General features: G+C 38.2%; 1 protein-coding gene across 6 annotated transcripts in view; it reads right to left on the bottom strand.

Annotated features, from left to right (window-relative positions):
* The window catches only part of NFKB1 (nuclear factor kappa B subunit 1), a 122,054-nt gene that overhangs the window by 78,355 nt on the left and 25,163 nt on the right, over positions 1 to 18,536 (bottom strand). For 3 of the 6 annotated variants that reach the window (XM_027117017.1, XM_027117015.1, XM_027117011.1), the window contains exons 3-5: positions 15,819 to 15,894; positions 11,601 to 11,641; positions 7,279 to 7,377 (exon numbers count right to left, since the gene is read on the bottom strand). In XM_027117017.1, coding sequence (XP_026972818.1) covers positions 7,279 to 7,377; positions 11,601 to 11,641; positions 15,819 to 15,894 — 216 coding nt within the window. Of the gene's footprint in view, positions 1 to 7,278; positions 7,378 to 11,600; positions 11,642 to 15,818; positions 15,895 to 16,493; positions 16,512 to 18,536 lie in introns of those variants that run through there. The other 3 variants (XM_027117014.1, XM_027117013.1, XM_027117012.1) reach the window with 3 other exon arrangements.

Genomic DNA, 18,536 nt, shown 5'->3' with positions numbered 1-18,536 from the left:
CTATATAATCTTCAAACTGAGACTACTGGGGTTAGAAGAAGCCATCAGAGATTTGCTTCTGATTAAATAATAGTCCCAGGAACAATCATGTATTTAAGGAAAAACAGATGGAAGAAAAATGGGACTAGCCAAGAGAGGAAGGTCGCCAAGCCAGGATGGACAAAAATGAAGCTTAAAATTCAGACAATCTGTAAATTCAAGAAGCCTATGGTTCTCCTAATAATTTCTGAGGGTTACATTTCACAGCTATGATCCGTGCTAGAAGTCTCCTCTCATGAGTAGCTTTCTCTAGTTCATAATGCAGACTAGGAATACATATAGTAAATTTAGAGGGCTGTTTTTAAAAACATTCTGTAAGGTAATATTTGGTTCTAGGGGCCAAATGAAAAACTTCTGAACTACGTGAAAGAAAAATATCTAGAAGTCTAGATTGCAGTTACACAAGGAAAGGAGTTTTGTCTGCTTGCCAAGAGCAGGACCTGACACATAGTACCCAATGAATATATGTTAAATAAATTTTCTCTCTTTTGGCTTCAACTACTAATGGTTAACTTCATATTTAATCAGCATCCCTATGGAAGAGCAAGGAAGAAAATGCAGTGGAGCCTACTTGCCTTTTTGATACTAAGTCTCCCCACCTTTCCACCCTAAACCCAAAGTGAAGGGAGGTTTTCCTGGGCCTTGTGTTGAGCAACCTTAATTATTTCAACTCACTGAAACTGGACTTTAAAAAAATGGAAAAATGGAAATATAAAATTAAAAATTACAAAAATTTTAAGGCATTTTATATATCATTTTTTATTAGCTGCTTTTTATTAGCAGTTTTTAAAATCAGCTGCTGTTAGAAAGCTAAAGTGACAGGTACCCTGCAGCACTGGTTCTTAACCATGTTTGAGTCCTTCCCTTTGAAAATCCGATAAAAAGTTATACTTATCCCCCCAGAAATATGTATACACATAAAATTCTGCATATAGATTTAGAAGTCCAAAATCCCTCTGAAACCGGTAAAAGGGATCCAGGTTACAAAGCCCTTCTCTTCAACATAGCGCAGAGCTCTGGATTTAGGGGATGTGGTTATTTTCCCTTTTTAACATATGCAAATTGTGAACAGCTTAGGGGTATTGATAAAAATTTCTTAAAATGCTATGAAGCAGGTTTCATGTGCACGCCTAATTGATTATTGGTGATCTTCTTCCCTGCTTTTAGTTAACTGAATCAGATTAAATTACCCAAAACTAGTATTATAACTAGATCCTTAAAATGGCAAACCTCCCAAACCAGACAAGTCCATACAAAGGAAAGGGAGATTACACAAGGATATGTGATATCCCTAAATGCCACAGCAGATCAGCCAGTCTTTATTTGACCTTGACAGAAACTTAACATTTAGGATTTTTAAGTGAGAAGGCACCAAGAGTGGAGACTTAAGAAAGGAAAAAAGCAACCCAATTGTGGGGGGTGGGGACAATAAAAAAGCTGTTGTTGACCCAAACATTTCAACACATATACCTTCTGTTCAATATAAAACACTAAGGAAAGAAAACATATGTGAGAATCAGCTTTCAGAAAACATCTAATTAAAAATAGTTACACTACATCAGCTGTGTTTCAAGTTGTAGTCCATTGCATTTGGTATTTATAACTAAAGAGAAAATAAGAATACCAACTGGTCAGCTATTTGTATTTTAGAGTCAAGGTCACTGACAGCTTTCTGGTTGGCACGGAGTGGGCCACGCGGGAGGATGTCACAGCAGCTGAGGATGCGTGCTTTCTGGCCACTCTGGAAGAGAATCGGTGAGGGTTTCTGAAGCCGCATGGGGCTGTTCCTCTTGGGCACCCTTCCACCTCTGTGAAGAGGAAGGTAGTTTGACTAATACAAAAATCTCATGATTAACTTTCGGGAAAGAGGGAAATGAGCCTTCCCTGGCACTCCTTACTGAGTCAAAAACAGGCAGGGACAAGCTTCGCCTCGAGGAAGGTACTTGTGCTTTTCTGCCAGCCTCTCCCATTAGGAGATCCACGATGAAATTAGAACTGAGGAAACTTTAAAGGGAAACTTTGTAGGACAGTATAATAGATTATTAAATGCTGAACAACAGGAAAGCTTTTCTTTAAAAAGGGCAAGATGTAAGAATTAGGCTGCATATTTACCTTCCCTAGATTTTTGAATATTATTATTTTTTCCTGTAGGAGTCAGAATAAACTCTACATTAGGAATGAAGAAATTTTATCTACGTGATAAAAAGGAATCAATAGAATCAAAGTGAACGCTAATCTTCAAGTGTTTTAGCCCAATTTTAACTCTTATTTGCCCTGAAAAAAAGCCATCATGTATAACAGAAAATTTGAGTTGAAACCAGTAAAAATTAATGTTCTTGAAAATGCCGGTATTCATGGAATCATACTTGTATAGTAAAAATATTAAATATATCACAGATTGAAAATTCAGAGCAGTGGTTTACCTATGAAGAAGAAGAAAAAAGTGAACAATGGGTGGGGCTTTAGTTGTATCTTTTATTTTAGAAAGAGATCAGAAGCAAATATGGTAAAATGCTGATACAGTTGGCCCTCTGTATCCTCAGGTTCCACATCAGTGGTTCAACCAACCACAGATGGAAAATATATTTTTTCAATTCCAGAAAGTTCCAGAAAGTAAAACTTAAATTTGCTGCACACCGGCAACTATTTATATGGCACTTACATCGTACTAGGTGTTAAAAGTAATCTGGAGATGAGTTAAAGTATACAGAAGGGTTGTGCAAAGGTTATATGCAAAGACTGCCCCATTTTATACAAGGGACTTGAGCATCCATGAATTCTGGTATCTGCGGGGATCTCAGAAACAATCCCCCAGGATACTGAGGGATGACTGTACCTGTTAAATCAGGTGGTGGTATATGGTGTTCTTTACATCAATTTTTAAATGTCCCGTACACATGAAATATTTTAGAATTAAAACAATTTTTTAAAAAGAATGTGAAGACTTCCACGGCAAGACCCGTGAAAGCTAATGGATTCTTTGACATGAAAGAAACATGCAGAACACCAGATGGTTCAACAGTCCTAATTCTAGAAATAATCTCAATATTGTAAGAGTGTGTCTAAGCCTAGCATACATCCAGCTTATCAGAAATAGGGTGTTAAGCACAGGACAAAACTCCAGTAGCAAAAGGAGAACTGGGGTAGGCTCTTAGAGTTGGTTTTAAAATGATTTAAACTTGAGGTATCACATTTGGACAATCAGCACGAGAGAAACCCAAGCAGGGTTCTATGTTTACAAGCTCTATAAAGCCCAGCTAGAGGTCTGCAGCCCCCAAACCACAGCCAGCCCCTACAGCTTTGGGGCTGGCTCTCAACACTTTGCTGCTGCCTGTGTGTGACCAAGCGCATGCTGAACCACTAGCCTTCCAGGGGCCGCTCCGGGGCGCGTGGTGCGCTCTCCCAGAGGCAGGATGAGAAGAGAATGAGTGAGGCCGGAGGAGGGAGAGGAGGGTAAGAGGCTGTAGGTGAGGAAAAGACAGAGCCTGGAACATTTTACTCTTAAGTCTGAACAAATGTCCTTTAATAAATATGGAGCATACGTAAATTTCAGAAATATCATTTCCTTCCAGTAAATGTAAATGCTCTCCCTCTGAAGTTCCTGTGGAAATGGAATTCGGTGAGAGCGTGGGGCACTGGCTATTACACCTCCCTCTACTGTAAGGGGGAACGAGGACCACTCCATAGATGCCTCTGTTGCTCACACCCAGTGGCTATGCAGGTTTACAGCCTTGACTGAATCCATCTCCACTTTCACTTTCTCTTCTGTAACAGTTTATAACGGAGAACCAACAGAACTCCTATGTTAACTTTTAGGTATGCAGTTATCATAGAATATGGAATGTTTAGGATATGTTTTTTCTTCTCTTTTCTATCTTTCTCCTTAATATCCAGGCACACTAACTCAGAGATTCTATAAGAAATTATAGAGTCGCCATGATCATCAACTCGAAAATAAGTATCTAATAATCAGGAAAAGTACACACGTTTGCAAAATAATATACTCAGGCAATTCTATATAACCTATGCACTATAGCTTTATATAGCAGAAAAGTATGCAAAGGAGAAAGGTTAAGGTTGATTAGACACTGCACCTAGATCAGTGGTTCTCGAGCAGGCACTTTTGCCCCGCCAGGACACATGGGAATGTCTGGAGACACATTTTGGTTGTCACAACTGTAAGGATGCTACTGCATCTAGTGGGTATAAGTTAGGGATGCTGCTAAGTATCCTACAATGAACTGGAAAACCCTCCAAAGTATAAAGTTTTCTCACCCAAATCCCTGGCTAGTTGTATCTATCTCACCGCTTGTCTTGCAGCCTCACAAGTAGTGCGTGCTTACTGAACTACTGCCAGATACATGTACAGTTGTGAAGATCCTCCTGGTAAAGATACACACTGAGAGCAATTCCTTCCTCTGCCTAAATTTTACAGGCAAGAGAGATTTAAAAATCCATTTGTAAACCAAAAGGTCACCCTCAACTATCCTCTGTGAAAAACACTATATATTAAAAGTGATATTGGGGGCTTCCCTGGTGGCGCAGTGGTTGAGAGTCCGCCTGCCGATGCAGGGGACACGGGTTCGTGCCCTGGTCTGGGAAGATCCCACATGCCGTGGAGCGGCTGGGCCCATGGGCCATGGCCGCTGAGCCTGCGCGTCCGGTGCCTGTGCTCCACAACGGGAGAGGCCACAACAGTGAGAGGCCCGCGTACCGCAAAAAAAAAAAAAAAAAAAAGTGATATTGGAAGAGCTCTGGGAAAATTGCCTCATGATTGACTCTTTCCCTCCTCCCCATCCTTCTGATTAAGAGCTTCAAAGATAAATAAAATTACTTCCTTTAACCATTACAAAGAGCAGAGTCATTTAAACTCTGAGTGAATGATGACAGGCTAAGAGAACAATGACAGTTTGTAATAGACTCTCTAAACTATTCTTCATTTTCTTACAACTGGATTAAATGCTTAATAAATATATGTTGAATTAGTGAATAAAAATATAATTCGGTGAAACAGTGAAGCTGTAGCTGAAGTTCAATAACAACTAATCTTACACATTTACATTTTGACTTCCTTTATTATTAGTTGTTTATGTATCTAGATTTCCCACTAAGTATTAAACGCCTTGATACAGAAACTATGAGTTGAGAAGAACATCTAATGTCCATTAGGTTGTTTTATTTCTATTTTGTAAATGTGAGGCAACAACCACTACATGAGAAGGATGTATGAAGACTGAGCATAAATGGATATATAGTTTTTTTATTCGGTAACAAATTTATAACAAAGCTAATGTCATGTAGTTTTTAGTATCAAGAACTGTCACTTAGCCACAGAAGACTAGAGCAATAGGAGTAAGCAGTTCTTGAAAATACTGTAATTTATATTTTTTTGTACAGAGAGAGTCTAGAAGAAAACTCCCAGTTTTTCTCTTAATGCTAATTCTTCAGTAATTATAATCAGTGTCAATGCAGATAACATGTATCTTTCAACTATCCTTATTACAAGTACACATGTATAGACACATACAATATTTATATACAGGACACACAGACACAGGTGTTAAAAAGATAAGTGCTGGATCTGACTCCCTAGTATCTGAGTACCCTTTACCCCTGAGCTCCTCTCCCATGTTGTCCAGAGTTGTAATTCTCTGCGCCTTATCTCACCATTGTCCTCCCGTGTCCTGTCCCCTGGGTCCCGGCCCCCAGCACCCCAAATGCACACGTTCCATATAAGAGTTCAATAAGCAAGAGCCTGCTGTAGGATGATGAGCCATGGGTCCTTTGAGGACAGCAAGGCTCCTCTCTAAGAACCTCAGTTTCCTCACAGGCTTTACACTTTCTACCTAACAGGGTTGTTTGAGGATAGAGGACATAATGTACGTAAAGCACTTCGCAAATCTTTGGTGCTTAATAAATACTAATTCCCTTGTTTTATTGCTGAGCCTCTTTCCTCGTTCAGATGCTAAAGGACTTGAGACCATAAGACTGTAGCTAAACACATCATATTTACCCTGCCTAATGACCCTTAACAGGAAAAACATCTTTCATTTCACAGGAGAGCTCGGACAGGAGACTTAAAATGCTAATACAATTGGTAGGACCAATACTACATAATATTCTCAAGAGGTAAAGAATCACAGGATTTTGTTTTAGATCAGGGATAAGAAAATAGAAAGGGCTGGACCTAGAAGTGGGATATGAGGAGAGGGAGGGTATAAAATGCAAGGCTGAAAACCAAAGACAAATTTCCTTGACATCACGATTTTACTGGAGGTCTGTCTTGCTGCCCTTCACCTACTCACAACACCAAACCAATAAGAAGACTGAGGCCAAAAGAATGTTATATCCTAAGAGGCACTCACACCTTAGTGGAAACTGAGTTGATAACCTTTGCCAAAGCCTTGAATCACTGAACAAATGAAAATGTTTATAAATTATGAAATTGCAATTATGGACTGGTTTATGTGCAAAACTAATAGCAATCAGTCTATGAAACAAGACATCACATTATGAAAATAAAAAACTCAAATTACCTCAGTGGAAGATATTCCCAATTAAATAAAAAGAGAGAAAAAGAACCTGAAGGTATAGAAAAGGCTCGGCCAAGCCCACCACAGCATGTCATGAAGTACTACATTCCAAGCACCACCACATGTGGACGCGCAGTTGCTCAAGCAGAGGCCCTATGGTATTGCCAGGCTCTCTGTGGACCACTTAGATACATTTTCTCGTTCAATCTCTAGAGACTTTATGAAGTAGAGACCATTAACATGTCTGCATTTTGCACATTCAGGTACTGAGGTTTAGTAGTGTTGGATAACCCAGGCAAAGGCACAGAGTCTGGATCTGAATTCAGGCACTGAAGTTTTGTTTTTCAACTGAGGTTTGTTTTTCACTAAAACTCCAAAGAGCTGAAATCAAGCACTCTCTCAAAGACTTATTACAGTTTTAGGAAGTATACAACTAAAAAACCCTTTAAGATTATCAAGAAATAATAAAAGTTCTGTTAGTTAATGTTGAGACAATTTGTTGAGACTAAATGGAAATATTAACAGAGTTTTAAAATCTGTCACCTCTATTGCTAAGAGACATTTCTATTTAAATATTATAATAATCACGTGAACACTTCAGCTTAGGCACAGAGGCAAATGGTAGTTATATTTAAATGGTTCCTTTCTTTTGCTCCTAGGACATCAAATCTTCCAGAATTCACATGGAAAGATACCACGAACTTACTTTGACCTGAGGATAGGACTTCTTGTTCTTTTCACTAGATGCACCAGGGAGTCCGCCATGGGAGGGGCCTTCACACACATAACGGAAACGAAATCCTCTCTGCAAAGGTAAACACAAGGTGAACAAGTTTGAGAAATACTTACGAAAAATTATAGGGACAAAGTTATACAAATTTCAAATGCTTGGTGTATTAAAGGAAAAACATAAACTGTGAAAGATGTAGATGAGAACCACTTTTCCCATAACCTTATTACAAACATTGATGGTAATTGATACTTGTGCACTGAGCTGTGGCTTAAAAGCCAGGTCCCTGGCCCTGCGGAACCTCTCCTGCTGTGCTATGTGGACAGTAACCTGCTGCAGAGTTTAAGCCTTAGACTCGACGTGCTACAGCTTGTTTGCATCAGCTTCCTCATCTCGAATTGCTGCTGCCAAGCTCTGAAATCGGCCATATGACTCAAAGTTAAGCTTCTCTGACTCTTGAAGGAATTCCTTTATCGACTCCGATGACAGCTGGTCCAGGAGGGCATACAGAAATGTCTTGTTAAATATATCGCATCAGCGTTGTAGAACACACCCTACGCTAGACCTCACATCTGGTCAGCAACTCTTAACAGCTCAGAAGAGAAGAGTTTTAAGATTATCGCTATTATCAGCTCCAGCTGGACATGTTAACTGACTTGAATAAATCCAAAACTAGATAGTCCCTTTATATATTAACTCAAGAATGTTATAGACATAGTAAATCGATTAAGAATTAGCTAGAAGCCTTTACTATGTGAGCTGATAAACACCTAAGTTCTATGTTTTTTAATCTATACAAATAAGGTTAGACTAGACCATACTCAAGATCTATTCCAGTTCTAACATTTTATGCCTTGCAAAGCTAACAATTATAACTGTGCATATTTGTATACGAAGAATAAAACAAGAGCACTTATGAGAATGGCTCTCATCATCATATTAAGGGAGCTTTCAACATTTTCCCTGACTCAACTTTATAACGATGTCAAACAATTTGTGGTAGTGTTAGTAGTTTTAATTATACAGTCACTTGACCAGATGGTTTTCCTATTTTCAAATTCACCCTTCAGTGAAAAGAATATGTTAATACACTTTAAGGAACATCCTCACCCTTCATTTATGTTACTGTGGGGTTGACTTCATATAAACACTACTGGGTCCCTAGGCATCAGAAGCTTCGAACACCCACTACTGGTGGTGAGGGCTTTCTCCCTTGCACACTGGACAGTGGAGCCCAGCAAACACGAAGGTTTTGACAGCTTTGAGCTCACGGACCAATGTAAAATTTCTGCCCTCCTTAGATTGCACTGCATTTCACTATGCCTCACAGGGTCTTGAAAAGCAGTCTGAGAGGTCCAGGTACCCTGAACTAATGAAAGCACCTGAAATTATTTCTAAATTCTGTGAGAATTTTCTAATTTCCAAAGAGGATCAGTCTAAAGCATATTTAATGGGACAAATAAGGCCTGAAGTAAATTCCTTAGTCGGGGAAACTGCTTCAAGTCACACATGGGTCTGGTGTGTATGATCAACTCATCAAAGTGGCACCTAAAACAACCCTTGCAAATGGCTCCTCAGGAGATCCCAAACCTAAACAGCTGGGAAGCTTTTTGAGGTTAGTCATTTGGAGGCAATTATCCTCTGTTTTGCTTCGCACAAAATTCAAACTAAAAAAAAAGTTACAAATTCAGACCTATACCTTTTATAGACAAAGGCTGTTGACTTTTTTTTTTTTTTTTTTCCGGTACGCGGGCCTCTTACTGTTGTGGCCTCTCCCGTTGCGGAGCACAGGCTCCAGACGCGCAGGCTCAGCGGCCATGGCTCACGGGCCGCTCCGCGGCATGTGGGATCCTCCCAGACCGGGGCACGAACCCGTGTCCCCTGCATCGGCAGGCGGACTCTCAACCACTGCGCCACCAGGGAAGCCCAAGTTGACTTATTTTTAATAATTAAGTGAAATTTCTAAAAGCATGAAAAAGCAACAGCGTGTGTAACAGCCTCCAGAATTGACTAGCCATAAAATAGGGATTTACCTGACTGTTAATCAATTTAAATACAAGTTCAGTTTTTAAATAATATTAGATAATTAGCACTTAATAATATGCAACAGAACTGGATACGCTAAAGATTAGTAGTCTATGCTGTGACTCATCTCTGTCAGAGTTGGGGAAAACTGTGGCAGAGACCCCAAAGACAAAAGAACACTTTTCTAGATTTTATTTTTTAAACTTAATAAATTAATTCATTATCTTTAATCACAAAATTCCTTCAGGACAATTGGAAAAATAAGTACTTATACATATACTTTTATATCTTACTGGAAGTGGTTTCAAATAGAATATGAGTAAAGAGACATGTCTTAATAGCTTGCTTATCATTTAAAAAACAATAGACATTATTCATGGTTGGATAAGAGTATTAAACTTCCATGCAAAGGAATTTCTAACCTGAGGATAGAAATTTATTACTTTTTTTTTTTTTTTTTAAGGAAGCTAGGATGTCTTCAAATGTATAGTCTGGATGCATTTCATATTCTAAATTTTTGAGATTAAAGGTTTGCCAATCCACAGCCATTCATCTCAGTAACTCCATTTGCTTAAAATGAGTCATCAACCTCAAAGGCAAGGCTATAACCATCCGGTCAGAAAGTCTGACTTAAATACAATCTTCTTACTTTCACTGGAGTCAGACATCAAAATATTATCAGTTTGGTAAGCAAACACACTGATTTACTCAGATAAGCTTTTACACATCCACAAATAGCGAATTAAATTTTGAATTTTGGACTTATGTAACCCACCCTTCAAATAAATCATAAGTATCAATTTTTCCTTGTGACTACTGGACCCATAGTAAGAAACTGCATTTAAAAATTCTTATTGTAGCGCTATGCTTATGAAAATGGATATCTGAAAAACACATTTTACCTAGTATGCAAATAAAGTTTAGTTGATTTCTCAGTTTCACAGACTCAGAAAATTTTCCAGGAGGCCAGACTACTGCCTAGAATGTTAAGGGATAACCTTCCACTGGGAGGGTCTTTGAGAGAGTCGGTGGCCTCCTGTGGGAACTCACCACTATGGAATTGGACACGGAGGTAAAACAAAGTCATGTCAGCAGCCTGTGGGGTCAGGTTGTGCCACCTGCAAGCGACTAAAACAACGGCCTCAAGTCTCACGTGGCATTCCTGTCCCCACACCAAAAACGTTAACCCAAGTTCAACCTCGTAAGGATAGTCTATTCGGTCATAGTTAAGATATTTACATCCTTTACATCTTGACCAAAATCCAAATACATATATAAGGCCACGATTAGAGTAACCACAACCATGCTTTATTTAAGTTCTCGACCCAGTTAGCATTTGTTAAGTGTTACACTTACTTGCCTGAGCTACTAAAAACATTTAGGAAAGGTATTGGATGATATAACTCAAGAGAGCAGGTACACTCATCCTCAGTCTCACAAAGATGTGCTAATAAGCACATCCATTTGGAGATTTACCGACTTTGTCCTCATTTTGCAGAAGACTATACCATTATTTCCATCCCTCAATGACTGAAATCTCCTATAGGCAAATATTAGAGATCCTCTTCCCTCCTCTTTGATAGCACTGGTCCCATACAATTTCTAATAACTATTCACCCATGGGGGCATGGTGAGGAGGCCACTTCAAGCCAGGTATCCTCTATAGAATCTAGTAGTAAGAAGAAGAGCCTGATAAAATAAAATGCTCCTCTCCTGACTACAAAGAGACTGAGTCCAAAGCTAACACCAGAGAGAACTCAACCGTCCATTCTAATACTTTCTCTACACCCTACTGGTACCTTTAGTATCTTAGGTTACATGTTTCAAAGACAGAACAGAGAAGGCTGGAGCTCCAAAGGAAGGAGGAAGGCTAAGAAGTACTGCATGTGCAGGGACATGTTGATGGACGTAACTCAGCGTACATGAACTGCATGCATGTGTATTCCCTTATAAATGAAAATGAGTGGAGATAACCTATGCCTCTCCTAGGAGTGGCTGGTAAGCAAAGTTAGTAGAGATCGTGGGATATCAAGGATCTCTAATTAAGTTTTACAGAACTACATACTGAGGCTCAGGAGAGTGTGACGAATGACTAAGAGAAATGTAAAGTGGATGAATAAAGTTGTCATACAATTTGTCAGGTTGTTGATCTTCTAGATAAGGTACTTCCTTTGTAAAATTCATTTATTATTTTATTTGGTGCTTGAGATATTAATATTAGACTTATGGATCTAACAATTAAAGAGAAAGTCCCACCCCTTTCATCTTCTTACCTGTTTAGGTTGCTCTAATATTTGAAGGTATGGGCCATCTGCTAAAAACAAAACAACAAACAGAAACCAAAAGAAACTGTGAGGCTTCTCAAATTTGGTAAAAAGAAAAATATATACATATAAAAGAAGTAAAAAAACTGAAATTATGTTTTTAAATATAGGCTTCAAATAAATGTTTTAGCTAAAATTCCACAAGGATATATCTTCCTTGTTTGAATATTAAATTTATCCTTATTTTAACAACAGTTTTACACCGTCAGAGAGAACCACACTATATAAACGTCTTGTTGAATGGTGATGGCGCATTGCACAACCCGACAAAAGGCATGATGTCTGGCAAGGATTAAGGCGTCAACAGCCTTCACAATCATGTCCACTAACAAAGCATTTTTTAAATGACACAAATACCAGTTAAAAGCAGCAACCACTTCCTGGGCACTATGAAATTTTCTTTTGCCGTCATATCATTAGACACTGATTTCCATTCTTCAAAGAGAATGTGCTTAATGTGAAATTACAAGAGACTGAGCTAGTGCCTACACGTGAAACACACAGATAACGATCTCAGGCTATCCGCTTTTCCTTACACTAAGTTTTTGGTTCCTTTCCAATACTCAGAATCCATAAGTACTGCCCTCATTCCTTAACTGGCTAGCTTGTTCCTCCTCCCTCCCAAATTTAATTTGGTGTCTCAGACATGGTAGATTCTTATTAACTCACAGCTTTTGATGTTTGTATACAACTTTTGAATACTGTGCTCTCATATAAACTCTGTTCTAAAACAAGCATTTTATAAAATTCTGAAAATAATTTAGATAGGTGCATACCAATTAATTGTTATAAAAACAAAGAATACTAGAAGCTTAATCCATAGCCTGCTATACCTGAGTTTGGAAACTCAAAGGAAAATCAGAAGCTCTGACAGTATAAATTCAAATTTGTTCAATATGAGAAAGTCCCTAAGCTTCCCAGCTGGTTTTTATGTCAACAGTAAAATAATCCATAGCTCTGCAATACATAAAGGCTCATGGTGTTTCTCACTTGTTTGAATGTAAATTAAAATGGTACTAAAAAAATTCTAGAATGCTTTGGTGTCCATTTCAACCTTCACTGTCTCTAGGACAGAAGTTCAAGACTTATTTTAGATAAGTATATTTATTAAGAAAGCTAAACTTTCAGGTTGAAATTAAAAATAAACTTTAACTTGAGAGAGGATTTATTTTTACCTTTTCAGTATTATGATCAGTCAGGATAAGGCTAGAAAACTGTAGGAAACTAAGGTATAATTATTTCCTGTTATTATTCAAGAAATTTACAAGGAAGTCAGTTGAAAAATGACTGAATTTGAACTGAAACATACACAAGAAAAAAGGGTAGGGACTGACCAATGTAGTATAATTTAGGTAACTTATCTTCTCTTGTCTGTATGAAATTAATTCCTGGATGTATTTAACTACTTTTAGAAAAGAAACTGTTAGAATTTTAAAATTCCAAAAAATGGCTAGAATTTAATTTCTGATAAGGAGATAAAACTGATTAGAAAAGGAAATATTTTCACACTGCTAATATAAAGCCTGTACAACAATATAATAAAGCTATTCATTAACATTCCCTCTAGAAAGCTAAATGAACTTATGAAGAAGAGAAGTCTTTAAGAAAGCAACATTTGACAGCAAGGTCCTACTGTATATGAATAGCACAGGGAACTATATTCAATATCCTGTGATAAACCATAATGGAAAAGAATATAAAAAAATGTATACATATGCGTAACTGAATCACTTTGCTGTATAGCAGAAATTAACACAACACTGTAAATCAACAATACTTCAGTTAAAAAAAAGAAGGCAACATTTGGATGCCATGGAAGATATAGAGGAGTTGGAACACATTTACACCAAACTTCAAGTCTCTCATTTCTTATTAACTCTTCTAAAAATGCTTGAAGTTTTGCTATTATTTTTGCTGTATGATTTAATTTCCTTTAAATATGTGAAATTTTAAGGTTTGGGAATTTTATTAGTGAAATGGGGCCATTTTTTCTCTTTCAGGGAACACACTCAAACATTAAATCAACTAGAAAATTAGATTTGATGTGCATATATTTGTTTTAATGCCAATTTTCCTTGGCCGCATTTCTATGCCATGAACTGACATCCTACAGCATAATGTTATAGACCTAGCAGTCGTGCCATATCCGATAGTTTTCCACAAGTAGCAAAACTACTAATGGTTTTAGATTTCAAGAAATATAAAACAGTCTACATGAAAATTACAAATTAGTACTGGTTTATATTACCTCTCTATCCCTCTAAAATGTGAATAAAACATCCATACATCTTGGTTTATAAAAACTGAACTATGCCACTGCAATGCAGAGGGAAAGTATGTGACAATAAAAATGATGAGGTAATAACTGGAAAATATGATTTTGAGGTATAATTATAAAAGTTTTTCTAATGTTATGGGCTAAATAATTCCTACAACATGAAGCTCTGACAGAATATTTACTGAGATAGTTCTTTTGATCATCTTATTTCTATCGCCATAAACTTGATGAAATAAAAACACTAAGAAAGCATCTGCATCAGGATATTGCTTGGCATCTACAAGGCATTAAATGGAATATGCTTCCTGAGGTCAGAACCTTTCATGTTTTCAATAAAGTATCAGTACCAAGAAAAAGACTTTGATCCTCAGAATAAGAAGTTCACAGGAAACACAGAAGCTACCAAGACATTTACTTGTTCACAGGAAGCTGACCTAGAGCTTATACTGGACAGCACTTGAGGAGATCTCAGGTACAGTAGCCTACAAAATATGTTTTGTGGGGTAAAGAGAGAAAGGGCTCAGCAGCACACTTCATGAAGCTAATGAAGGTGAAGGTACAGCAGATTTACTTTTTTCCCTTCCCATGAACTTCTAGAAATAATAGATATAAAAATGCAGAAAAACATCTGATCTAAAAAATGAAAAGTGCCAGAGTAACACCACTAATTTTAAATGACGATGATACAAATTGGATAAAGTCTCCCATTGAGGACAAGCAAATCCATGGTAAATAGAATAGCTGATGCCCACTTCAGTGATCGCACAACTCTCTGTTACATACAACTTCCAAAATTGACTCACATAGCTTGTGAACATCTGGCGAGTCCCCCGGTGAAGTGAGGAGCACATAAAAAGAGCTATCACAACAAGGTTACGTAAGAATCAATAAATAAAAACAGAGACTGAGTTGACTTTTTTTAATCGGCCATATGAGATTAAACAATTTGTTGATGGGGATAATTAATAGAGTCATGTTAGGAGGAAGGATGATCCTCATGAGTTTATCCAACTGGTCAGAACATAAAGCAAAAAGCTTTTTAAAAAGATGATTTTTCTACTGAGATGACTTTTATTATTTTTGTACAATTTATGTTCCCAGTGTCTGGTATACTGGCTGGCACACAATAGGTACTCAAAAGTGTTTTTGGAATAGATCTGAGGAGTTGAGACTGCCTCATGTTTGCCTGGGACAAAGGAAACAGGAGTTATAAAGACACCAGAGATAACAAGATTGGGTGAAAGGAAAAATCCTACATGGAGTAAAGAAATTCCTTTTGAGCTGTGCTAGCAGATATCAGCAACAACTGTCAGTTATACAATGGGTAACTGGGGTCAAACATGTTTGTGCAAACACAGTCCAAAAAAGTATACTGAAAGATTTTTTTTTTTATAAATTTATTTTTTTTTATATTATTTTTATTTTTGGCTGCATTGGGTCTTCGTTGCTACATGCGGGCCTTCTCTAGTTGCAGCGAGTGAGGGCTGCTCTTTGTTGCGGTGCAAGGGCTTCTCATTTCGGTGGCTTCTCTTGTTGTGGAGCACGGGCTCTAGGCGCGTGGGCTTCAGTAGCTGTGGCTCACTGGCTCAGTAGTTGTGGCTCACGGGCTCCAGAACACAGGCTCAGTAGTTGTGGCGCACAGGCCTAGCTGCTCCACGGCATGTGGGATCTTCCCAGACCAGGGCTCAAACCCGTGTCCCCTGCACTGGCAGGCAGATTCTTAACCACTGCGCCACCAGGGAAGTCCCAAAAGATTGGTTTTTAAAACATAAATCACCATTTCCTTTCCAGGTACCTCACTGACTTTCTAAAAGAATGTACAGAAAACCCTGAATTTAAAGAAAGCAAAAGCAAAATGACAGGGCAACAGAGATGAGGAATTTTCTTACCTGTTGGCAGTGGCATCTCTGGTGGAAATAATTCTGGATTAAATATTGTATGATTCAAAGGATCCAAATGAAACATCTATAAAAAGGAAAATTTAGATATTTCAGTCATTATTTTTCCAACATTGTATTAAAAATTCGAACTTGAAACACCTAAAACTTAACTACAGGAACAAAAACTAAAGCCAAAACCAAAAACCCGAAAACACTTCAAATCAGAATCTAAAAAATACACTCAGGAGACCTAGCTAAGTTCTCATATGTACGGAACTTTACAGGGGGCTATGTGACAAAGGGATTTCAGGAGAATGACCTAGCTGTAAAGTCCACAGAGGTAAGGACATGGTGTAGCTTGCTTACTGGTATATCTGCAGGACTCAGTATACATTTATCAGAGTGGATGCTTAAATATTTGTTGAATTTATGATTTAAAGCTTATACTCTCTTAGAAATATAAGCATGAGAAGATAATCCTAGAAATCTGTATTTCTTTTATGATGATAAATAAACTCCTCCTCTAGCCATCCAACTTCAAGGCCTGAAAGAATTAGGTAGCAGCCCTAGAACAACTTACAGAAAAACTGAAAATACAACTTAGTCCAAAGAGCAAATAACTGAGCACTGAGCTCCCTCACTTTTTTTTTTCCACCTTTATTTACCTAGCACAACACAAAATACCTGGAATTTAGTGGGTGTGGCAGGCTGAATAATGGCTCCTCCACGGACATCCACATCCCAATCCCCAGAACCTGTGAATGCTATCTCATATAGCAAAAGGGATTTCGTACATGTTATTAGGGTAAGAATATACAGATGGGGAGATTATCCTGAATTATCCAGGTAGGCCCTATAGGAGGGATGCAGGAGATCAAAGTGAACTGTAGGAGATGCAACAATGGAAGCAGGAAGGTGGAATGATGGAAGGGGTCGCAAGCCAAGAAATGCAAACAGCCTCTAGAAGTTCAAAAAGGAAAGGAAAGCTTTCGGAAGGAATGCAGCCCTGCCAACACCTTGATTATAGACTTCTGACCTCCAGACTGTAAGAGAATAATTTTTTTTTTTTTTTGCGGTACGCGGGCCTCTCACTGCTGTGGCCTCTCCCGTTGCGGAGCACAGGCTCCGGACGCGCAGGCCCAGCGGCCATGGCTCACGGGCCCAGCCGCTCCGCGGCATGTGGGATCTTCCCGGACCGGGGCACGAACCCACGTCCCCTGCATTGGCAGGAGGACTCTCAACCACTGCGCCACCAGGGAAGCCCTAAATTTGTATTTTTTAAGCTACTGAACTTGTGGTAATTTGTTACAGTAGCACCAGAAAACTAATACAGTGGGCAAACAATATATTTTGATTGAATTATAATCTAACAATAAGTTACTAATAATTACTTATCCCAAGAGAAACACTTTCTTCCCACTTAGTTCACTCAGGATTTAAAATTCATATTTCTGAGTTTGGCATTTATTTCAACCTAAGTAAGTCATCTGTGGACAGCACAGAAACCAAACATGTTTCATTGTTTTATGATACGCTAGTTAGTAAATATGCTGGAGCTGACATTTTTTTAAAAAACACAAATATTTTACTTCTTTTCTTTACTAGCATATTATTGGACATTCTTGGGTACCTAAGAATCTGTATGCCTAGTTAAATCAAGACCAAGAAATGCAGTGTTTAAATAAAGAAGGCTTCAGATCCAGTTGTGAGGTATGCAAATTTTCAATTGAGGAACAATAAATGTACTCCACTTCAGTGCTTCAGAGTGAAGTTCATCTACACAATTCACCATTTGCTAAAGAGGAAATAAAGGAATGAAAAAACATGTTATTATAAAAATGGGCCCCACCTTACAGAGAGAATTCATCAGTCCCAGAGCAGAAAAGATGACCTAGCAGAAAAAAATATTTCCTATGGTCCTGCAGGTGGCTAAAACGAGTGGTTAGAGGGCCAAAACTCTGATCTTAGGAGAGACACATGCCCCACTTCAGACAAGAAGAGGGAAGCTGTGTTGTGTGCTGCAGCTTGCACTGTGCATTAGGTCAGCGGTGGGGAGTGAATTCCAGAATACATTAAAACACTGAGGACATGCACATTTCAGGAAATATATACCATTAATCTTGAGACAAGGAAACAAACAAATAAACTTCAAGGACCTCTCCCTTCAAAAATGGAAATATCAGAACATGCCCAACTTCTGTTGCTGATGATCACAAAAACGCCCACTTAAGAAAAGCTTTCGAAATGAATGTTTTCAGCAGGTTTTACTCTTGTGTGGCATAAAGGACCATCTCTTGCTGTTAGGATTTCCTGCATATAGACAGGAAAGCATGGTTTAAAACTAAGCTGACCAACCCTAATGCTGGTTAGAGTTTGCCTTTAATTGTTAGAGATAGCATATTAAAAGCGAAAGGTAAAACACAGGTTTTTTATAATATGAGTAGCCAAATGTTTTACATGCTTCAATCAAAGCAAATGGTCTTAGATTTATCCTATATCATCATTTGTACAATAAAATTCAAAAGAAGTATCTTAATGTGAAAAGCAATGCATACTCATTCTTTCTAAACCAATCAGAACATTATCAAGAGTAACGAATGCTATATAAGTCTATTTTATTTAAAGAAGTAATACTAAATCCCTTTGAAAGTATTGGGTTGGGGCTTCCCTGGTGGCGCAGTGGTTGAGAGTCCGCCTGCCGATGCAGGGGACACGGGTTCGTGTCCC

This window comes from Aethalodelphis obliquidens, unplaced genomic scaffold (assembly GCF_003676395.1).
Source record: "Aethalodelphis obliquidens isolate GAN/ISIS:26980383/991018 unplaced genomic scaffold, ASM367639v1 scaffold17, whole genome shotgun sequence".
NCBI lineage: Eukaryota > Metazoa > Chordata > Mammalia > Artiodactyla > Delphinidae > Aethalodelphis > Aethalodelphis obliquidens.
The sequence above is the reverse complement of the archived record's forward strand: the minus strand, read 5'-3'. Positions and strand labels throughout refer to the sequence as shown.